General features: G+C 36.8%; 1 protein-coding gene across 3 annotated transcripts in view; it reads left to right on the forward strand.

Moving 5' to 3' along the window:
- Window positions 1-23,301, forward strand: part of tbc1d22a (TBC1 domain family, member 22a) — a 180,446-nt gene that overhangs the window by 32,681 nt on the left and 124,464 nt on the right. Inside the window, exons 6-9 of one of the 3 annotated variants that reach the window (XM_052120295.1) lie at window positions 5,254-5,382; window positions 9,368-9,430; window positions 10,036-10,101; window positions 13,662-13,776. In XM_052120295.1, coding sequence (XP_051976255.1) covers window positions 5,254-5,382; window positions 9,368-9,430; window positions 10,036-10,101; window positions 13,662-13,776 — 373 coding nt within the window. The remainder of the gene's footprint in view (window positions 1-5,253; window positions 5,383-9,367; window positions 9,431-10,035; window positions 10,102-13,661; window positions 13,777-23,301) is intronic. The other 2 variants (XM_052120297.1, XM_052120296.1) reach the window with 2 other exon arrangements.

Below are 23,301 nucleotides of genomic sequence, written 5' to 3' on the forward strand. Positions count from 1 at the left end.
CAAATCTGGCAGATGTGAAGCTAAACTCCAACTTGAGTCTAAACTTCAAGGATGTCAAATGGCTGAGAAACAGCACAAGAGAAAAAGTACAGACAGATATAATCTAAAAAGAAGGCTAGGAGATGTGTTAACATTGGCGAGGCTTTTCTGCGGTGGAGAGGTAAAAGGAATGAATTTGCATGTATAAATTTGGGGGCAGAGCTTCCAAAGGAGCCCTGAAGGGAGGGGTGTGTATGTTTTGGCAGTTGAGTTCGAATATCAACAGTGTTTCTCAGGAATCACTGAGTGCACCTTTAACCATCATTCAGAACACCCTTGCAATCAACTAGGCAACCACAGAGAACACCGTAGCAATTACCTAGCAGCCACACACAACAACCTATCATCCTCTAGCAACACCCTAGCAATCTCCTTTGCAATTCCTTAGCTATCACACAGAACACCATTGTGATCGCCTTGGCAACCACCCAGAACACCCTAGCAATTACCTAGCAGCCACCCAGCAACCACCCAAACATGCAAGCAATTTCCTATCAATCATCCAGAACACTCTAGTAATCCCCCTTGCAACACCCTAGCTATGATCCAGAACACCATTAAAGTCGATCTGGCAACATTCCAGAACACCCTAGCAATAACCTAGCAGCTACGTACAACACCATAGCAACCCTCTAGCAATGCCCTTACAACCACCTGAAACACACAAGGAATTGCCTAAAAATCACCCAGAACACCCTCGCAGTCATCCTGGCAACACCTTAGCTACCATCCAGAACACCATTACAGTCGATCTGGCAACAAGCCAGAACACCCTAGCAATAACCTTACAGCTACTTACAACACCATAGCAACCCTCTAGCGATGCCCTTGCAACCACCTGAAACACACAAGCAATTGCCTAACAAGCACCCAGAACACCCTAGCAATCATCCTGGCAACACCCTAGCTACCATCCAGAACACCGTTGCAATTGCTCTGGCAACCTCCCAGAACACCCTAGCAACTACACTGCAGCAACCACAACACCCTAGCAACAACTATTAACACTCTATCAACACCCTAACAATCACCTGGAGCACACAAGCAATTGCCTAGATCTGTTTGTTTTGCAGCTGTTTTCAGAAAGGTAAGCAGCATGTCACAGTGATTAGCAATGTCTGGGGAAATCAACACTAGTTTACAATCTTTTACCATCTTTCTCTCTCATTTCCTGAAAGGATTGCCTCTTCAGAGACCCCTGAAACCCTATAAAACCTTCCACCTCCCTCTGATCTCTGATATTTATAAATGACATGCCGGGAACTCTACAATAACTTCACCTTCATTACGTGAGGTGTTGCCACCGTGTTCAGGACACAGAGGTGAACTTGGTATCTTCACCGGTCTTATTTCAGCCAGGCTGCCCAGACACGATACAATTATGCCCACAAGCCCCTACTGTCTGTGTTATTTGTGGGCGAGATGGCAATAACTGTAAAACAATCTGCTTGTACTTTAAATGTGTAGTAAGTTGTGTTCCAAAATAAAATGTTGTAGGTGGGTGTTTCTGTTGGTACTTCTGGCCCTTTGGGCCATTAGAAAATAAACTCTATTAAAATACTTTTCACACTCTTACTAGTTAATGTGATTTATGAAATCTGTATGAAATCAATTGTCATTTTGTTCTGAAAGTCATAGATTATGTGCATTCTGTGGTGGAAATTACGATAATGGAAATTACATTTTTAACAATTTTGAAATGAAATCGCTGACTCATTTGTCTTGCTTAGGCTAATTTCAAAGGGAACATTTTATTTATGCTTAATACTCACAAAATTAAATTAAATTATATTTCCATACATTTTTTTGCATAATTAGGCACAATTACAGCCTGACTGGAAATTACTCGCAATAAAACGCATCCAGTTCAGTGATATTAACCTTTAAGATTGGGTTTAGGAGGGGTAAAACATAAAACATATTTAAAGTCTGTTAATTTTCACAATAGTCAACCGTTGGGACATACAAGTACCAGTAGTTGAAGAAAGTTTTTTTTATTTATTTGTTTATATATATATATACTGTATATATAGTATAACATTCTAGAAATAGTCTCTGCAGTAACTTGTTTTGGAGTGTAAGACATGTCTGTTTCTCACCCACACAAGGTGGGCTTTAATAAATAAAAGACTAAAGCTGTGCAGATGATTAAATAGTGTTTTCAGTCGCACTAATACGAGGTGCTTGAGTTATGACGTCCCGTTGCGAGCAGGTGGGAGTGTGTTGATACAGAGCCAGTGCCTGGACACAGAGCTTGCGCATGTGTTCATCCAAAACCTGCTGCTGGAAAACATTTATTACCGGCCTGTTGTTCTGGACCTCTGCACCTTCTGTGAACAATGCCACAGTGCCTCTCTCTTTTTAGCGACAAAATCTGAACAACAGCTTCATTTTATGTTCATTTAACAGCATGGGGTCTTAAGTCTTTTGTCACCGTTAATAGCAATAATAACACTTTGTTTGTTGGATGAAAAAATCACGTTTGTTCTTTCTGAATTCTAGTTTCCATTGATGGTAGAAGTCTACACAGGATGTTAAACAGAAGTCCGAACCCGGCCTGTAAATAAAGTGTTGTGATGTGACCTGTCCTTACTGGAAATATGCACTTTATATTGAGATGCGTTAAAATTGTATATTTCGAAATATTCTCTTTTTTTCCCCCATTAATTCCAAATCCAAAGTTATTAATAAAAACATTATCATACATTTTCTTAGCATATAGTTTGTTGGTATGGTTCGTTTCATTAAACCGATTCAAAAAAACAGTTCACAACTGAATCAGGAATGAAAAGTTGTGAATGAAAAATGTTGTAGAAATAATGTTTGTTATCATAGTAGTTTCACTATTAGGTTACATAGATTGTGTCAATGTTGTTATTAGTTCTTACACTATTGGTAACGACATTGTGGAGAACTTCACTAATAATAGCCTAATGTTGCCAATATTGATGATAATGTTAATTATCAATATACTTATTCCCAATCTTAAAGTTAGTGTAATTTTTTAAACTAAACGTGTTATTATTGTTAATGTTTACTTTTTTCTCTTAAAAAAATTTGTTGAAATTTTTAATGAAACTTTTAAGAATTAATTTGATTAGACACTATTTTGATGATAAAATTGAATTAAACTTTAAAACATCAATGGAAAACAGAAGTTGGGGAGAGAAAGAAATTTAAATTGAGAAAAAACAAAAGACTGATTTCATAGGGACATTCTTAAAAAAAAGTAATGTACCCTAAAGTAATGTTTACTTGTATATTGTATGACCTTTTTATTTAATTATTTATTTTTGTGTGTGATTGTATTGTCGATTTGCCATCGAGAATCATACAATTTTATTGTTATTGGAACTGACTACTGACCCTGATGTGAATATATTAAACCATTGTTTTGGCCAACGAATATTACAATAAATGCAATGTATGTATTTAAAACACATGTGACAACTTTAAGTCTTGAGAACATACTTTAAACTTGCAGATAAACTCTACATAACTAAACAGTTGACCCTGAGCTGAATGGATGCCGATGTGGTGTATGTACAGTACACTTATTTACCCAGCAGCTATTACAAAAAGATAATAATGAAGATGTATACAAACACTACAGTATGATTTTCTGGAAAGCTGCCTTGAAACGGTGTGTATTGATAAAAGTGCTAGACAATTAAAATGACTTGACTAATGTTGAAATTTTCATTTGGAGGTTCGAATTTACATGAAAGTATTTAAGCAGACTTTGAAATAGATGTTTGAAACCAAAATGAAAATCCACTTCCAGAGAAAACACATTTGTGTCATTTCTAGCTGGTTAGTCTTCAATCAGGTTTATACTCGGGGTTAATAATCTGCCCATTCAGTTCTGTGAAACACTATTGTGTGCTTTTCTTTGAATTATCTGAAAGTTAATCATTATGAGTTAGTCTGTTTGATTTTATTACATGTACATATGCTAATGGGCCGTACCGAAGAGTTCTGCTTGGCACACATACATCTTGTCACAGAACTCATCTGCGTGTGGAAGTAAAAAATAGCCACATGGGGGAGCGTCTTCTGTGATAAATGGATTTCAGTGCATGTAGATTTTCGTGCAATCAATTACTTTATCAAGAGACTTTCTTTTTTGGACCTGAACATCTGCTGTGCTTTCGTTCTCTCGCTGTGGCAAGTAATAAGAGGAAATCTAACTTTAAATTTGACTGATATCCACTTAGTGGCCACAAACTCTGTGAAACCCTTAAACTTTCTTTTATCTCCTGAATTCTAATTCCAGATCAGTTCTGTTGCATTAGTTCATCCACACTTATACCACTGCATTGTAAAATGATTGATTCTGATTGTCACACACACTCACAGTCCTTAGTTTTGATTGATTCGTTTTTGTAAAAATGCATCTATTATTGCTTATCTGGATCAGATTTGCATTGTGATTGGATTTTGCTTTCTGTTCGGAAAATACGTCATACCTTAAATTACACAAATCTATGAAATCACTTTGAATTAGATGACAAATCAGTCCGTGCTTACCGATATTCGAAGCACTGCCCTAGTGGCAAAAGCTGGAAGTGTTGTGGAACGTATGGGCAAGTGTGAGCTTCAGTTTCTGAATGAAATGTCCACAGAGGGCCACCAAAAGCGAGTTGTATTTTTTGTTTAAAGTGTTGGAATACACTCAACAGAAATGCATATTTTATCAACCATATGACCAAATCCCAACACTAAACCTAACTGTCAGTGGAGTGAAAATCGAATCTTTGTGAACGCGATTACTTCCTGGTTTTCCCGAGATGAGATCCCACGTCTCTTAGGCTGCTGCTTGAGCAAAGTGCTATCAGTCGCACCACAAGAAAAGGTAAACACATTTAAATTGATGCAAACATTTGTAACGGGAGATGGCACTGGTCAGTAGCTAGACAGATTGAGGTTGACGTCAGGCTACTAGAACATTCTGCAGCAACATGTCGACTTCCAGTGTGATCATGTTGTCATGGCTTCCATTTAGATGCATTTAAATGTGGCTTTGACGCTAATATGAGCTAAAGTCGGAACGCAATTCCTTGTATAAAGTGTGCTGCCGCCAGAGTTTGAGTCACATTTTGGAAGACCCTTTTGAGCCATTTTGTAAGCAAACGCTGCGTGTCAGATTGATTTTGGGGAATCTCAACTGTCCTGCTGTTACAGTTTTTTTAGTTTTTTTGCTTCTCTTCAAAGGGATATCTGCCTGCCAATGCTGAGCGTAGAGAAAGCACACTGCAGAGGAAGAGACAAGAGTACTTTGGCTTTATCGAGCAGTACTACGACTCCCGCAATGACGAACACCACCAGGACACATACAGACAGGTAACAGACCACATTCACAGCTCACCATTTGTAGAGTACTAGATAATACTGCTAACAGTGCTTTTTTATACGAGGACGGTAGTAAACTGGTAAAGTAGAGGTGCCATGAGATTAATTGTCATTTCCCTTTAACTTCCTGTCATGTATTCCTGGTGTATATATATATATATATATATATATATATATATATATATATATATATATATATATATATATATATATATGTTATATTATATACTGTATATATAAATATATTTTATAATAGTTGGATACAGTCAAATATAGGCATGTGCCCAAAGCTGAATACCTTTTTTTTGGAAAGGCAAAAATAATCACTTCAAAATGAAGAATGGATTCACCCAAATAATATAAAATATATTTGTATGACTGCTTATCCAAAAAGCACAAGGATAAATCAACATTTTAATTAAACATTTAAAATTACTATGAATTTATGATTCTGAGCAGCCAATATTTTTAAAGTGTAAACCTTATGAATGAAAATGTGAGGTGCGATTTCAGATCGAATGGCGCGATCTCGACCGTTTGCAGTCTCTTTTAATAGTGTGCGTCTGGAGCTTGTCAAGTGTGGCATAAAAGTAAAAATTCTCCATAAATTATTCATCTTTTAGGCTATAACATTAATGTGAAGAGGGGTAAAAAAACAAAACAAGAAAGCTAAACTTTTAATTCAGCCTTAAGGATAAGTGTAGTTTAACAATATAACTAGTTTAATGTACGTTAAACTTGATCAGTTACTTTCAACCTTAATGCATTTTTAGTATCGATTTAGCTAGCTATCTATAGTCATACATCCAAACAGTATCTAACGTTATGTAGGTCCCAGTTTATAGGATTATGTCATCGCGCACAGAAACTTTAATTTAACATGTACACAAGCATGTATACCTACAAGTTAGACGATTTTTTTTGTTGGTTTGTTTGCTTAAGTTAACCTTACCTGTCATAGTCCCAGTCATAGAGCAGCTGCATTCATCAGTAGTTTTGAAGGAAGCTCTGTGGCAGGACGCTGAGAGGATGACTGCACCGGCTCGGTCTTCTTGCAATCAAAGATGGAGCAACTTTCTGATTTTAAGTTTATTCACTGTCAAGTGCTTCATCAGATTTGTCGTGTTGCCGGTCTTGGCAGCAATAATCTTGTCACATATATTGCATTGCACGCTGTTGGCATTGAGTCTGGTGAAATGTAGCCACACTTTTGATCTTTTCCACATCTTTTCCATCAATGGGGGTTGAGAAGCATATACACTACAGCCTCACGCGTGAGCCGCTTAAACTAGTGTTTTTCCGTGATGCAAAATGAAGAAACTGAAATATGCTTTTTTTCTTCTTTAAACTGTGCAAAATTTGAAAATGTTAATTGTTCTTGATCTCTAGTAAGGCGCTATATAAATATGACATTATGATTATTATTATTTAAATACATAATGGTGTCGTACCATAAACATAACTGATAGACTTACAGGACCTGTTTGTAGACTATATGGATTTAATTTTAATTTACTTTAATGTTTGAATTTGTATTTATTATTCACTGTAAAATGTGTGCTTGACATTTCACATGTAGCTTGACACCTCCTGACTCCAGAATGATGTTGTTATACATGCACAATATATAAAGTCTGTTTCATGCAGATATTAATATCTGAAATACCAGGAGAATCCACAGTTAATGTAGCCTACAAATTCAGCTTCATCTGGGAAGATTAAAAAAAAAATAATAATAATTAGGATCTTGGGCCAATATTAATAATAATAATAACAATAATAATAATAATAATTATTATTATTGTTATCCATCCTTCTTCTATAGCCGCTTGACCTATGCAGGGTGGCGGGTAGTGCTGGAGCATATCCCAGCTGTCTCGGTCGAAGGCAGGGAAACGGCCAGTCCATCACTTCCGGTTTAAGCCCCAACACACCCGTTTCTATCCGAATACAGATACAGATAATTTTGTCATATGAACAAATACAAATACAGATAATGGCTTCGCTGCACACCCCTAGTCAAAGAGCTCGAAATCTCTGGGGCTGCAGACATTTGATGTTTAAAACTAGCTACTTTTCATGCTTGGATAATTTTATGCAAAATTATAGTTTAATGGGATGTGTGCCTCTAATGCTTTAACACCAAAGTGTTACCCATTCATAGAGTGTGGTGAAAGACTTGACGAGTTCGAAGCCGGCAGTTTAGTTTATGCCAGGAGTTTAATGTAACATGGTCAGGGCTTTTAGTTGTGTTTATGTTGTGATTGATGTCTCAGCAGCAGCAGCAGCAGCATGTTAACTGTGCCAGATCTGTTGTGTTACAAGCATATGGTGTTTAGAAATGCCACCAACTGATAGTGTTTGATATTTACATGCAAAAGAGGGGAAGGATAAAGATGTTTAAGGCTCCAGAGAATTGGCAGGAGAATGTGTTGCTGTCACTCTGATGTGATAAATGTCTCCATGATTTAATGCTGACGTCTTGTGGTCTCAGAGTGTCAGATTCACATGTGACAAACATGTTTCATTTCTCACAAACTATATCCGGATGAATCTCGCAAAGTCAGTCAAGAACATATTCCATTCCAAAATCAAAATAATTTTTTTATTTAATATTTTGAATTAGTTTTTAAATATTTTGTAAAATTATAATCAAACAATTATGAATTCATATATACTGAATATTTAACATTTTGAACGTTACTTTGACAATTAAGCACCCCCAATTATCAAGACCTTAATACAGAAAATAAAAAATACAGTAGAGTACTAAAACTAATTCTCATTACCGTAATGCAGAAAAATACAGTAATTTCTAAAAGTATTATTTTATTAATATATATTTTTTATTGTAGTATTAGTTCTAATTATCATTTCATAACACAAGAAATCAAAATCTTATTATCATAATATAGAAAATAAGTAAGATATTATTTTGTAAGATATTTATAAATATTATATGTATAAAAACAAAACTTATTGTAATATTTGAAATTTTATGGGTGATTGTCATTTAAATTACATAATAAAAAAATACCATAATATTGAAAAACATATTAAGATATTATTTAATATTTATTAATATTTTATTAATACATGTTTAATTTGTATTCTTTTTATTGTAATATTATTTGTAATTTTAACATATAAAGTATTTATGGGTGATTATGTAATTATCATAACGCAATGCAAAAAATATATACTTTATTAGCATCATTGAGAAAAATATATAGAAAATATATTCTAAAAACATTGTTTATTATTTAATAGAATTTTTATTAACATATTAATGTATGATTATGTATTCATAAATACATAATACAAAAAAGTGGTTTCTCATACCATAATGCAAATATACTGTATATTTATATATTATAATATTTTATATTGAATATTTAAATAAATTGATTCATTATTTTAAATCATTTAAATGGTAAAGGTATTGAAAGTAGTGTACTGTACATGGTAGTATTTGTTGAACTTCCTTTTTTAATTTATGCTGATTTTAATCAAATTAAACATTTTGTCCGTACAGGATCATTTTCATCATTGTTGAGATTTATCAAGAAAACTGAATAGTAATTGTAAAATTTGCTTAATGGTTATTAAAATAAAGTCATATTGCAAAAAAAATTTTTTAATGGTCCAAAATATAGGCTTAATATAATTTATTCATATGTTTGTTAATTATGGGGTAAACTATGACCCAGACATGTTTTTCACCCATATTGTTTAAAAACTTTCTCTGAAAACATTTCACCAATAATGTGTTTTCAGTGGTTAATAATCATATAATATTGATGAATGATATATTATAATGCTCTTTTCATAGTTGTATTTGTTATTTGTATTTTTATATATATTGTTGTTTGTCCACCATCACTCTCATGACACTCTATTTGTGTGTGTTCTTGACATCCACATTTTGTGTATATACTGTACATGTTGTATGTGTTCTTTGTTTCTAAACCATCAGATTCACATAGATATTCCCCGAATGAGTCCAGAATGTTTAGTTCTGCAGCCCAAGGTAACAGAGGTAAGAGGACAGATGAACCGCCTGACGTCAACACCTCTGTCCACCTGTCACCCAACAGCATGTCACTCAATCATCTGTCTGTCTATCTGTCAGTCAACCTATCTGTCCAATCAGCCAGCGAGTCTCGGGCCAAAAGTGTTTGTTGGAAAATGTGTGGTCAAGGAATAGTCCAACCAAAAAGTTACATTCTTCTGGTTGTGAACCCATATGAGTTATTTATTTATTTTCTTCAACATAAATGGAGAAACTCAAAACTGTCAGAAAGTGACGTGTAGTAGTCGAGTAGTTGCGTCGACTTCGTTTATGAAGCTTGAAAGCTACAGCCCTTATTCTATGTAAATGGATGGGGAAGAAAAACACAACCTGTACATTTTTCAACATTTTGTGGTCTACGTTAAAATTAATGTGAGTAAACGATGACAAAATTTCCATTTTTGGGTGAACTATTCCTTTGGGGTACTCAGGAAGTAAAACACAGGAAGTACAATTCTGTTAGTCAGTTCCTCCTCAGACAAACGGCCAGACCCGTTTCTCTTCGAGCTCTTTCGCTGTTCTGATCTGTCCTAACCTGCTTGTGCTACTCTCTTTGTGTCTCTTCCCTGCAGATTCACATTGACATTCCGAGAACTAATCCTCTTATACCTCTCTTTCAACAAGCTTCTGTGCAAGAGGTGAGATGTTCGCACCACCCACTTCACTCAGCTTGACGCATTCTGCCGTGTCACACACAAAACGCCCTCACAAAACTCACACCCAGCCAAGAAAACACCTTGGAATAGTTCATCATTTATTCACCCTCATATCTGTCCAAACTCGTAAGACTTTTCTTTCATGGAGCACAAAAAGTGAGCTTGTGAAGAATATCCTGGCCACTCTATTCTATGTAGCGAAGGTGACTGGGGACTGGCGCTGTCAAGCCCCAAACTTTACCTAATGGACATGAGCAGCACTGAAGTTTTATTCATTTTAATGGTGATGTCATTTTTAATAATGATTTTAATGTTAAGTAAAGTTATTCAAAAGGCATATCTAGGGTTTAAAGTGAAGAAATATACGTAGGGTCTTTGGGAATTATCAAGAAATGTCATTTGTTTTAATAGGCCTTTGTGATTTTGTCGACAGGTTGATAAATACACATCCTCACACGTTTAATACACTTTAAGCCTGAGAAATGTGCCATATAAAACTTAAAACTACCATCAGACATGCAATATGTAAGGCGTGTATACATACAGTGAGCCGGTTGTTATTGCAAATTAAACCCTGACAGGGTGACCAGGACCCCAATGGAAAGTGGAGGAATTGACCATTCAGAATCGATTATTCCAGAGAGCTAAGAAGTAAGAAGCATCTTGACTACTTAAATTATTGGTCCACACACAGTAAATGATAATATTTGACTTCAATATCAACACATTCAATATTCTTTACAGCTGGATTCGACTGAACAAGTTACTTACTGCATTCAAATAAATACAAATTCATCATTTAGAAGTATCCATTATTTAATTTGCATATCTTTTCACAAAAAGCCGGTACATGCTGCGGTGGTGGAAATGGGGTCCTGTTCGCCCGGTTAGATTTTACATGGACGTATAAGATCATTGTCAGATCCTATTTGGCCTCATATCTGTAACATGGACTGCACATTGGTAAATATAGACATTCATTTGAGTTCACAGCGATTGCGCAGTGAAAAGTTCAAAACCATCAACAGCTGCTGCAGGGCATATGGGTCTTAATGGAGCTGACGTGACCGAAATTATGGTTATCCATGAAATATCATCATTTGTCAAATCCAAAGTTTGCTCTGAACCACCGGTCCTTATGGACATTTTATAAAGCCCATATCTTCAATAAGGGGGACACATATATTTGGGCATACAAATATGATGGCACAGTGGTTTCAATGCAATGACGTAATTAGCAATCCAGTTTTATATTCTAGATCAGTTGTTTGATGTTAGCATGTTCCTAAGCTAATTGCGTGATACTGTAAGAAGCATAAAATTACACTTTTCGATATTAAATAAAAATGCAATTACACTTTTAAACAACATTTCAAAATACATAATGCTAGATGTTTTTGAGTTCAGGATGAGTCCATGCTTCCCACATCAAAATATGATTGCTGTTGTGAATGCAGTCCTATGATTGGCTGACATCAAAACATTGTAGTGCAGAAAGGTTTAAAGGTCATGAACTTTCAATTGTTCTCTGCTCCAGTGGGGTGGCGATCTTTCAACATAGTGGGCGAGTATGTATTTGTAGGCATCCCACCAGAGGAACTTGAATCCGAATCCAAAGTAGCCTCGCCTCATTTAATGTATTCCGATGGGGTTGTCGAACTTGAATTTCCTTTGCAAAAACTGCTCTGTCAATGCATCATGGCCCTGAGCAAGATTCCTTCCACTCCTTTCCCCACATTCCTAAAAATGATTGTGCATTTAAAAGCATCACATCAAAAAACATGAGCAGGGTTAAGAAAAACTGGCATGCATGGAGGAGGCCTCCACTCTAGATGTCTCCTAACCAAATAAATGGATAATGTATTCGCTCCCGGCACTTCAATACACTCCAACTCACTCATTGATTTCTGCTGTCTGGTTTAGTGTCTAATTTCCACTTTCTAATGGGCTTCTGAAGGAGAAAGAGAGAGAACTGGTCATGGCTTTCTCGAGGAGAGGAGGTGGGAGGGTTCGAGATAGAATAGAGGCAAAGGAGATGTCAAAAATGTGGAGGTACTCACATTACTAGTCTGAAGTTTTTGATAAATGGCGCTTTGATCATAGAAAATAACACAGATGAGGAAGACGCACCGTTTGATCGACAGAGTCTCGAAAAACGAGCGCAAGCCACATTGTACACTTTTATTGTTTAGGGCTCAATGAGAGAGACGAGTTTATTCGGGGATGACAGAAACATGAGGCCCTGAAAGGAGCACGGTAGATGTCAGCGTCACAGACAGGCGGAAAGAGAAAGAAAGAGACTTCCATTTTCCCTCTTGATTTAAGTCAGACTTCAAGCTGCCTTTAATTCCATCGAGCTGACAGCAAGGTGAATCATAAAAACCCACATCACCATCACTTTCAATTAAGATAGAGATGTTGCCTCCGATGAAAGGAAAACTAAAGTCGTGCAAACCTTTTTGTTTTACAGTGCCAAAAAAGACCAATAAACAACATCTGAAGTTTGAAAACTGATGTTTCTCATAAGCCAAACATAAAACTTTGTCTTTATTATTCATAAATGTATATAAAGGTTGTCTGTGATTTTGCCTAGTAGAACGTGCTGCTTTATCAACCACTTTTTGTTTTTGGTCCTGGAACAACATAACTTTGAACTACCCATGTAAATTAAACTACATAAACTAAGAGGAATGCTAGGTTGATAAGAATGTTGTTGTTGAAGCCCCTAACCTAGCCCTAACTTTAAACCTAACCTACCCAAATTTCAGAGGGAAACGATTGATTGATTAGATTGTTGTTGAAACCCTTATTCCCAGCCTCAAGCCTATTTCTAGCCCGACCCTAACCCTAAATCTAACCTGCCCCAAATTCAGAGGGAAATCAGTTGGCAATAAGAATGTTGGTGTAGAGCTTAATCCCAGCCCTTACCTCAAATTTAAACCTAACCTACCCCTAAATTCAGATGGAAATGATTTGTTAATAAGAATGATGTTGAAGTCCCTAGGTCCTTTGAAGTCTAACCTTAAACCTAATCCTAAAATCTGATTGAATCAGTATGTTGTAAATATCTCAACCCCAACCCCAAAGCTGAACCTTGCCCAACCATAATCCTGAAGCTAACCCTAACCTGAATCTAAAATCTGATTGGTTTTATGAATGACCAACAAGGATGTTGATCTAGGAACATCTTCTGCTAGGCCAAGTCATGGTCACCTATATTTAAGTCAAGAGCGCCCTCTAATAATAAAAATGCACACAGCTACTTGTAGTTTCTCACCTTGCTGTCTGCGCCATTGGATGTTGTGATGTTAATGATTAAAAAGCTCAGGCGGCTTAATTGATTTTCTTAATTGATTGCTGGCTGAAGGTGGCTGATCCCACTGTGTCTGTAATGAAAACACTTTGAGTGACCTTGAATGCTCAAATTGTAATACTAACAATAGCATTTTATATGTCATATTGCATGATACAGTGTAGCTCCTCTATACATATTAATGGTGAAGATGTACCCATTCTAATATGTTGCTCATTTTTGCTTGTAGATCTTTGAGCGGATTCTGTTCATCTGGGCGATTCGACATCCGGCCAGCGGTTACGTCCAGGGCATCAATGACCTTGTCACACCCTTCTTCGTTGTTTATGTTTTTGAGTATATTGGTGAGTCAATAGCCTTTTCACAATACCAGACATATACACAATATTCCTGAGTCCCATAATACTTTGCATGCGATGTGTGCTGTACTTCCGGTTTAAACGTAAACAATCGCTATGGTATGTACTAACATAGCATTGAAAATGACAGAAACTTGAGAACATATGATCACAGAATTATAGCGAGGCGATATTGTTCTTCATGCTAAATAGATGCTAAAAAGAAATGAACAAACTCCCAACATTTCTTATAAACTATCAGCACATGTACACACACCTGTTAGCACAATAATGCTATAGTTTATGTAAATCATTGTGCTCTGTTTCTGGACGGTGGATTACATAAGTAATCCCCACTGTTGACTTCTTGCCAATAAAGTGAAAAGAGCACACACACAAATTATTCCTATTTCAAGCTTTTTCAAACAGATGTTCCCAAGTCAATCCTTCTTTAGGCAGCTGATGGAAGAAGCATCTGGGATCTGATCATAACATTGCTGTTTTAGACAAAATGTCAGTTTTGATTGATTATTAGGATAACCATTAACTGCACACATTGTCTGGGACATTGTTTAAGACATCTTGCAACATTTAAAAAGCAAGAAACTAACCACATGACATGCAACCAAGCAGTGACCGGCTACACACAAAACACCAACCAGTCGCTCTTCTGCTAGCCAACAGGAAATTCCACACACCTTGCGAAATACAGTGGACTCTCTGAATATTGTGGATAAAGTCCAATAGTTCTGTTCAGGACCCTGGCAGACCACTAAAACAACACAGCTGTATAAACTCCCACTGAGTTATTACTTTTTCTGTTTTTCGATCTTGGTTTTGCGCCAGCATGGCAGTGTGGGTGTTTTGCCAACAGAGAAAAGCCCAATGGCATGAATTTCATTTCTTTTCTCAAACATAAGCTCATGATATTTATCATAACCTGCCCCTTTGAAAACCTTCCAAGGGTCTTCGGTTTTTTGTCAGACGGCATTCGCTGTGATTGTACTCGACGCCCTTTTTCTGACCTTTCCACCTTCATTGCACAAGTGCTTGATCTCCAGTAATCTAAACAGGCCATCCAGAGCAGACTAATTATTCTAAAGGGCCCAGAGGGACCTTTCCAATGGACTTATGAGACAGTAATAAAATGATCCATGCAATGAGCAAGGACTGCTTTATTGATGCACCAATCGAATGGAATATGAGGGTCTTTTCCCCAGGCACTACAGCTGTTTCCATGCATGGGGAAACATTTTTACATTTGATTTTGACGTTTCTTTGCTGATCTGATTTTCAAAGTCTCCAGTCTATACAAGTTCATCCCCATTTGCCCAGATTAAATTCAATACACAGGTACCTAGACATGAATGTTTGGCTAACACATTACAAACGCATGGCTTGGTTGTGCATACATTCTTTAAAAATATATGTGTTGTTATTGACGCACCTAGCTATAAAAATGTCTACAGGTTGTATACCTTACAAAGGCAAAACACACAAAAACTACATATTTCTATCAGAGTTGTGACTGTAATGGGGTCTTAAAGACCAGGGGTTTTCAAACGTTTTGATTCCAAGGACCCCCTGATATGATGATCCCTTTAGAAGGAACCCTCTTCTTCATATGTAAAGTTAAACACTGTATGTTTATATATGCTGTAGATACCCAATTTAAACTAATTCTAATAAGCAGAATTTGTTGTTATTTCAGTTTGTCTACTGTTGTTATTTCCAAAGCCGTCTGAGACTGATTTTGGTGATCATAAAATTTTTTTCTTGTTGTAGGGCAAAATTGTCAGTCTTTGAACGCTGAATGGGACATGTTCACAGACGGATAATTTACTGTCTTTGCCAGAACTTTGTCAGAGACTAAGATTCATTCCAGTGTTAGTGTGACTGCTCCTACGACAGCCAGATGAGCTAAAACATCAAGTCAACATTGTCAGTCGGATCGTACACCCATTAAGGGCCATAAAAATCATACAGTGTGCATCCGCCTTTTTTTGCTCAAAACAAAGGCTGTCATTAGAATAAAATAATCACTTTTCTTTAGTTCTTAGTTTTTTTTCCTCAAACTTTCCACGGACCCACTAGTATATCCGGCAGCCCCCTGGGGTGCCCTCAACATCAGTTTTAAAATCCCAGTCTTAGACTACGATCTGTCCTTTGACAGACAGATTTGGCTTAACTATGTTTGGTTCAGGAACAATTAGCTATTAACCATTTAGCTGGACAATCAAAAGCTTCAAAGCTATTTTTCTTAGTTTCATTGATGGCGAACTCACTGCGTTCTGGCTTTGTAGGGCAGTATATCTAACTTCAAAATTGTTGATCTGACATGACACCTTAAGTTTTGCAAATTCAGGCTAAAGCACCCTTTGCGGCAGTGCTCCTAATGCTAACACTTTGTGCATTCTAAAGGCTTTGACGTTCATGTCCAATAATAAAATAATATTTGTGGCTTAGACTTGATTGGTGATGTTGCTTGATGGTTTTGATGCACTATTTGTTCCTTGGTTTCCTCTGTTCTCTCTTCCATCCAGCATATTTTCTGGCTTTTAGCGAGGGATTAGATGCTTAATTGCTCTCGCAGAAAGGTACACTCTGTTTCTCTGTTTTGAATGTGTGCATTTTTATATGCATTTATATTTGCCAGAGGCTAACAAGCATGTCTAAAGAGCTATTTGTTCTCCCACAATAAAAATGTTTTTGAAACTGCATCTTTCTCCTGTGACGGATAGATTTTGGAGAAGTGTAACTGTATGCGCCTTACACACTCAGCTATTTATTACCCACAAATCCACCCAGCCCAATAAGGCACGGTGCAATGTGTGACAAAAACTCATTCAAAGTGTGCTATTTGTGCCAATTGCTTACTGCTGGGGGCAACCAGCAGCAAAACATCAAGATTTCACTCTGAAGAGAGAACCCGATCCATCATTAAAGCACACATTATATGCTAAAAAAAATCCTAACTTGTTTGAAAATACTGTCTCTTTTATTAATGCTGCAATACTCTGGATCAGATTAACTCTTTAGAAGCTTGGAATGGGTACGCTGATACTTAAGTGACAGCAGTTAGTTATGTTTAGCTTCAAAACATTATCAGAGGTTGTCACACTTATCAGAGTCCAGTGACATCTATATGTGGAAATGTGGTCTCATTTTACATTTTGTGAATAGTTATGGTAGTGTTTTGGGTGGTACCTTGCGGACCGATTGGTTAAAGGGGGGGCGGTAACTTGCGCCAGCACTGTAAATTGTGACTTTTGGTGTGGTGCAGCAACAGTGCTGTATTTAACAGTGAATGCACTTAGTGGACCGTTATGTGGTTGTAGGCAAAACCGATATATCGGTCAGTTATCGGTTAAAGTAGTGGTCCGATTCCTCAACAACTTGTGAGCAACTTACCTTTTTAAAGCCCACAGCGGCTTCAATATTCCCTTTTGAATTATCACTGTGTGTACATTTACATTTTACATTTTATGCATTTGGCAGATGCTTTTATCCAAAGCGACTTAGTGCATTTATTACAGGGACAATCCCCCCGGAGCAACCTGGATTAAGTGTCTTGCTCAAGGACACAATGGTGGTGCCTGTGGAGATCGAACCAGCAACCTTCTGATTAACAGTTATGTGCTTTAGCCCACTACGCCACCACCACTCCACATGTGTAACATATGTTGTAAAACAAAACATAAAAGTTTCTTTTAGTAATGTTAACCAAAGACCCTATTTTACACATAAATTAAAAACTGCCATTCTAAGAACCCAATGGAAATTTCTATGAGGCAGCCATGGCTCAAAAAATGCTGATTCTCTTCTGAATTTTAGGACTACAAACTTAACAGCTCTATTAGAAACTCATTCAGTTACTTTCTCAGCAGGTCTTGCAGTCTTTGTACAAGCAATAGCGAGTTTGTTGCTGAATGTAGGTCGACACTTATGAAAAAAAAGCTCTTCATTATTTTATTGTGGTGGAGAATGAAAGAGACGCCTATGAATTCCCTTTAGTAGAATTGTGATCTCTTTAAGCCACAGAATCAGATTGTTCTTGATTCCTGATTTAAAAAATGTAACCTGACAGGGCTAAATTAGAGGCCAGTTAGTCTGTTGGTTGTGTGTGGATTGCTGTCAGGGTATTGCATTATTAAAGAAAAATTGGCCTGTGTCTAGATATAAATGCATGAGGAGACAGGGAAAATCTTCATAGTCCATTTTGCCTTTGCTCTGAGAGCCTTCAAAATATATCTGAATAACATTCAACCCCAACAAATGAAATTGCTCATCTGTTCTGTAAGTAGTTGTATTTAGTGGGCCAAGGCCTGGTGGAATAAAACAGCTCAAGTTAAATACAATGCAATTGATTTTTTTTCTAATAGCAAGACAGCTGGAGACACTGTTTACAGTAGTCTAACTATTCTACAGGAAACATAACTCCTGAAAATGTTTGATATGTTTAATTGAAATCAGAGTACACTTGCAGAGCCAGATGTGCAGGTATGAATCTCTATGTTCCACTTTTTTACTTGAAGTGTCTCAAACAAACTTGTAACGTCTTCAATGTTCAATGTGGTATTTAGAGAGCTTGAGTAATTTTCATTTTGCATGTCTTTTTGCATTGAACGTTCTTAAAGCTTTAACAAGTCTTCAGTCTGATTGGCTGTATTTCTCGGTATGAATAAAATCCATAGAGCTTCATCAGCCCATTCTAATATCCTCATTCATTACTCTTTTAATCAGGCGGCTCAATTTGCATAGCTCGTTAAGCTACATATGTCTAATCTATCGATATTTTTAATCTACAGTGCCATTCTTCATTGAAGTCACCATCCAATCAGCTGGCTGCTTTGTCTCAGATGGTTTTGTTCTCTGTCCACTCTGTTCTCCACCTCTGTTCTCTCCATTCTTCAGGGGAAAGCTGTTTTCCCATTAGGCAGCTATAGAGTTTTATAATTAAAAGGATTTAGTGTGATGAAATGGTATGTGCATTAGTGTGGCACACTATTGATTCTAGAGGAAGATGGTGTAACTGCATCATCTTCATGTATAGATTCTTCCTGAGTAAAGTTCTGGAGGGCAGATATGGTTCACTGGTGCTACTTTTAAAGATCTACTGGATGGGATGAACTATTACAGTGGGCAACACCACTGGTGTTGGATGGAAGAGTGAAAAGTTCTCCTGCTTAATCATCTGATGGTTCTATTCAGGTCTCCGATGTTCTTCTGCAATGTTGCACTGGAAGACATTCTAAATTCTTCCATTGTTCCAAAGTTGGGGTGTGCAAGCGACCCCAAGGCATCACATTAAACATGATATAGACTGTTGAGAGGTTGACCCTTAGATCTTTCTGCCAAACCCAAATAGTTCTCGTTGGACTTGGGCCAGTAGGTAACTACCTTTCAAATACTGTGGACTCCAATAACCAATAACCACTAGCAATGCCCCAGCAACCACTCAGAACACCCTTGCATCATGAGACGGCAAAGCACCACTCAATTTGTCTTTATTAAATGTAACAATCTGCTTCTTTTTGTATTGCAAATGCATAGTGTGTTTGTGCATTTTTGCTGTATAAACAAGTTTGTGCCAAGCATGTCTTGGCCATAGTGAAAAATTATTTCACAAATACATTGTTGGCACTGTAAAAACAATAATCACCCCTGACACACACTCAAAATGTCTAAAAATGCTCCATTTACCATTTAGAAAATTTGATTTTGGAATGTCAGCATGATCACAATGCACAAATGTTTCAGCTTGTGCAAAAATAAGAGGGTAAACCACACTGAAAGCTTTCATGGCGGCCTCTGAGCTGAAGGACCCTTGCCAGAAACGGCTTTAGCAAATTTCACCCACGCTCAGCGTTGTTCTGCTTGGGATGAATAAACTCCCATCAGCCTGGGCGTTCTCAATGGATGTTGTGCATTTATCCACTTGGATCACAAAGCTTATGGGTTCCAGTTAGCCTACCACAGCAGTGATCTATAATGAAAACGCATAATCATTGCATAACTTTTCAACTTCAAAACGTTTTACACCAATCTAGCAATTATATGCAAACTTGCCAAAATGGGGCCTCATTTTTTATTTTTGTGATTAGTTATGGTAGTCTCTTTCCAGTTGGTAAGAGGGTGTTGGAAATGTACCTAAACAACACGGTATTTCTCATCCTGGGACGCAACAACACTGAACAGCATATAGAGATAATTTGAGGTAGTACACACAGGACCGCATGGAACAGAACGTGAGATTTTGAGTCTTGTTTAAAAGTTGAAGAACAGGGTTTTACTCATGCTGTGTGATGCTGAAAAGATACATAACATGATTCAACAGACAACGAAGTCTGCGTGACGCATATCTACTTAGACCAGCATTTAAAAAATGCAGCAAACAGAACTTGATCCGTATCACTCCACCCACAATGCACAATGCAGGCCCTTTTGACATTTAATCGCTTGCAGGATATAAATGATAGGTATCTATATATTGAAAATGCTAATTCTTGATTTCAGTAAATACATTTGCACTAGTAAAAACTAGGTGGAAAGAAGTGAATGAATAACTTAAAAGACAAACACACACACATGACGGACATCTCTCTCTCCTGCACAATCCTCCGCAGTCGGCCTTTATCCCTCTCGGAGGCTTGATTAGCCTGATAAGGGACCGGGTGTGCATAATCACGACCCGGCCCCGCCCTCTGCCCTGCCACACTAGGGCTATTTATGGAAAACAATGATAAGCGTTTCATAAGTTTTAAAGGATTTATTAGCAAAAACATTAAATATATGCAAAGAGTCAATATTTACAGTGTTGCCCCTTGTTCTGTATAACCTCTGCAATTTACTCTGGGATGCTGGATATCAGCTTCTGGGCCAAATCCTGACCGATGGCGATCCATTCTTGACTTATTAGTGCTTGAATTTGATCACAATTTGTGGGCTTCTGTTTGTGCACTCGCCTTTTGAGAATTGACCTCAGGTTCTCTATGGGATTAAGATCTGAGGAGTTGCCTGGCCACGGATCCAAAATTTCAATGTAATGATCTCCGAGCCACTTCATTATCACTCTTGCCTTGTGACATGGTGCTCCATCATGCTAGAAAATGCACGGATCATCACCAAATTGCTCCTGGATCGTTGGGAGAAGTTGCTCTTGCAGGATGTTTTGATACCATTCTTTATGCATGGCAGTGTTTTTGGGCAGAATTTTGAGAGAGCCCACTCCCTGTGATGAAAAGCAACCCCACACATGGATGTTCTCAGGATGCTTCACTGTTGGCATGACACAGGACTCATGGTAGCGTTCACCTTTTCTTCTCTGGACTCTGATTTTCCAGATGTCCCAAACAGTCAGAAGGGGGCTTCATCAGAGAAAATATCTTTGCACCAGTGTTCTGCTGTCCAATCCTTGTACTTCCTGCAGAATTTCAGTCTTTCAGTGTTTTTCTTGGAGAGAAGTGGCTTCTTTGCTGCCCTTCTTGACACCAGGCCATTGTTCATCTGATCACTCTGCACAATAATCTAGAAACAATGTGAATCAACACTGAAACAACTGAAGCAGAACAATTTGCGAAGCACAAAATTTATGTCACTGACAATACTTTTGGCCATGGCCGTATATATATATATTAGAGGTCGACCGATATAGGATTTTGCCGATGCGATAACCAAGTTGGAAAGCCGATAACTGATTAATAATGTGCTGGAGCTGTGTGTGCATTTTATTATTTACTTATTTAACACAGCCTTTTGTGATTCACAGAGCTATCGCACATCTTCAAGTGGCTGATCACTTCTGGTGATGGGGTCTTTAATGTGAAACTAGGGCAAACTAGTGAATTGCAATGTCTTATGCTTTTTACGCTTCTGTAAGATTCAGTGATATTTTTGTTTGTATTTTGCGCTGTTACGCTCCTTTAAATTCTCCAAGAAACTCGTCACACACACACACACATACACACTCACCGATCACTTGATGGTTATCTAATCAAAGTTACAAAAATAAGTATTACTGTGAGGGTAAAAAATGAATTAAAATCATTTGCGTTTCTGATTTGTTTATACGTTTCTCTTGACTGCATGAAGATATTTTTTCTCACATCTCTCACTACCTTTAAATATATAACTTAACTGGCTAAAACATACATGTGACTGGATATAAACTAATGCAAATAGATGGTAATACATCTTATTTAAACATTTAGGTAGGACTTGTGTGTTTTTTGTCACATTGTTCAAACAGATTGAGGTTAGCTTTAATGTTAGCGTCCTCTCAGCCTGGTCTGCAAACATACTGCTGTTCTCTACTAATGCAACATCTATTCAAGAAATTAATTACTTTATTATGATATGACGATGTGTGCTGTATACATACCATTTAGTTGTTGGTGTTTTAAATCTGTATTGTTCAGCTTGGTGTAGTGTTCCTCTACATTCAAAATGCAGTCTCACGTGTCAAAACAACCACCACGAGGCATCAGTGATAGTTTTTATTTCGCCTCTAGATGCCAATATCATACTGTATAATGACAATGCGCCCTTCCCAGCCGCTCCAGCACTGGACACAATGGGACACAACGGGGGCAAATTATCGATAGTTCCAGAAATTGTTATCGGTGCCAGTTAATCCGCAAAACCAATATATCTATCGACCTCTAATATTGATAGATAGATAGATAGATAGATAGATAGATAGATAGATAGATTCATTTAAATGTGATAAATTGTAATATAATTCGATGAAATGTCATGAAATTAATTTGATTCTAAAAATGTTACCAATTGACACCCCTTGTAAAAATGTTAATTATTTATATAAAAAAAGTTATGCCATTAATCGTGGGAATGCCCATTATTTATCTAATTTGAACTAAACAATAACTGATACCTTTAACTGCATTTTCACTAGTTGAATTTTAAAATGATCCATCATGCACTGATGGTCAAAAGAATATCTGTAACTAATTTCTTACTAGTTGAAATTCCATTCTTGTAAAAATGAGGTTTTTTTTTATATCATTAATTACATTGTTACTATTAAGCCATAAATGTCCATTCCACGGATTAAAAGTTTAATTACAATTTGTGATTTTTTTTTTTTTTTTTTATATATATATATATTTGTAAGTGCATTTCAACATGCATTTTGACATTTCAGATATCTGGAAATCAATTTCAGATTTTAATAAACTGAAGAGTAAATTAATTTATCTTTAATATTATAATATTTATCATATTATTTATTTTACTAGTTCTAATAACATTAAATATAAGTGAAATTAACATTGGCACTAGTGACAACCAAAGTACAGATATCAAAAATTAGCATTTGAACTAGTATTAATACCATTGCTGAAATCCAGAATTAGCATTTTAACCAGTATCATTTTAATTATAGGTATGTTTTTTTATTATCCTGCACATGGTTGAATGTAGAAAGGGCTTGGAATAATTTAATGAGAATATTGATGAGCAAGTAAGGTAAATTCAATATATTTAAAGCAAGTTAGACAATAACACTTCCAG

The sequence above is a fragment of the Xyrauchen texanus genome, chromosome 47 (assembly GCF_025860055.1).
Source record: "Xyrauchen texanus isolate HMW12.3.18 chromosome 47, RBS_HiC_50CHRs, whole genome shotgun sequence".
Lineage (NCBI taxonomy): Eukaryota > Metazoa > Chordata > Actinopteri > Cypriniformes > Catostomidae > Xyrauchen > Xyrauchen texanus.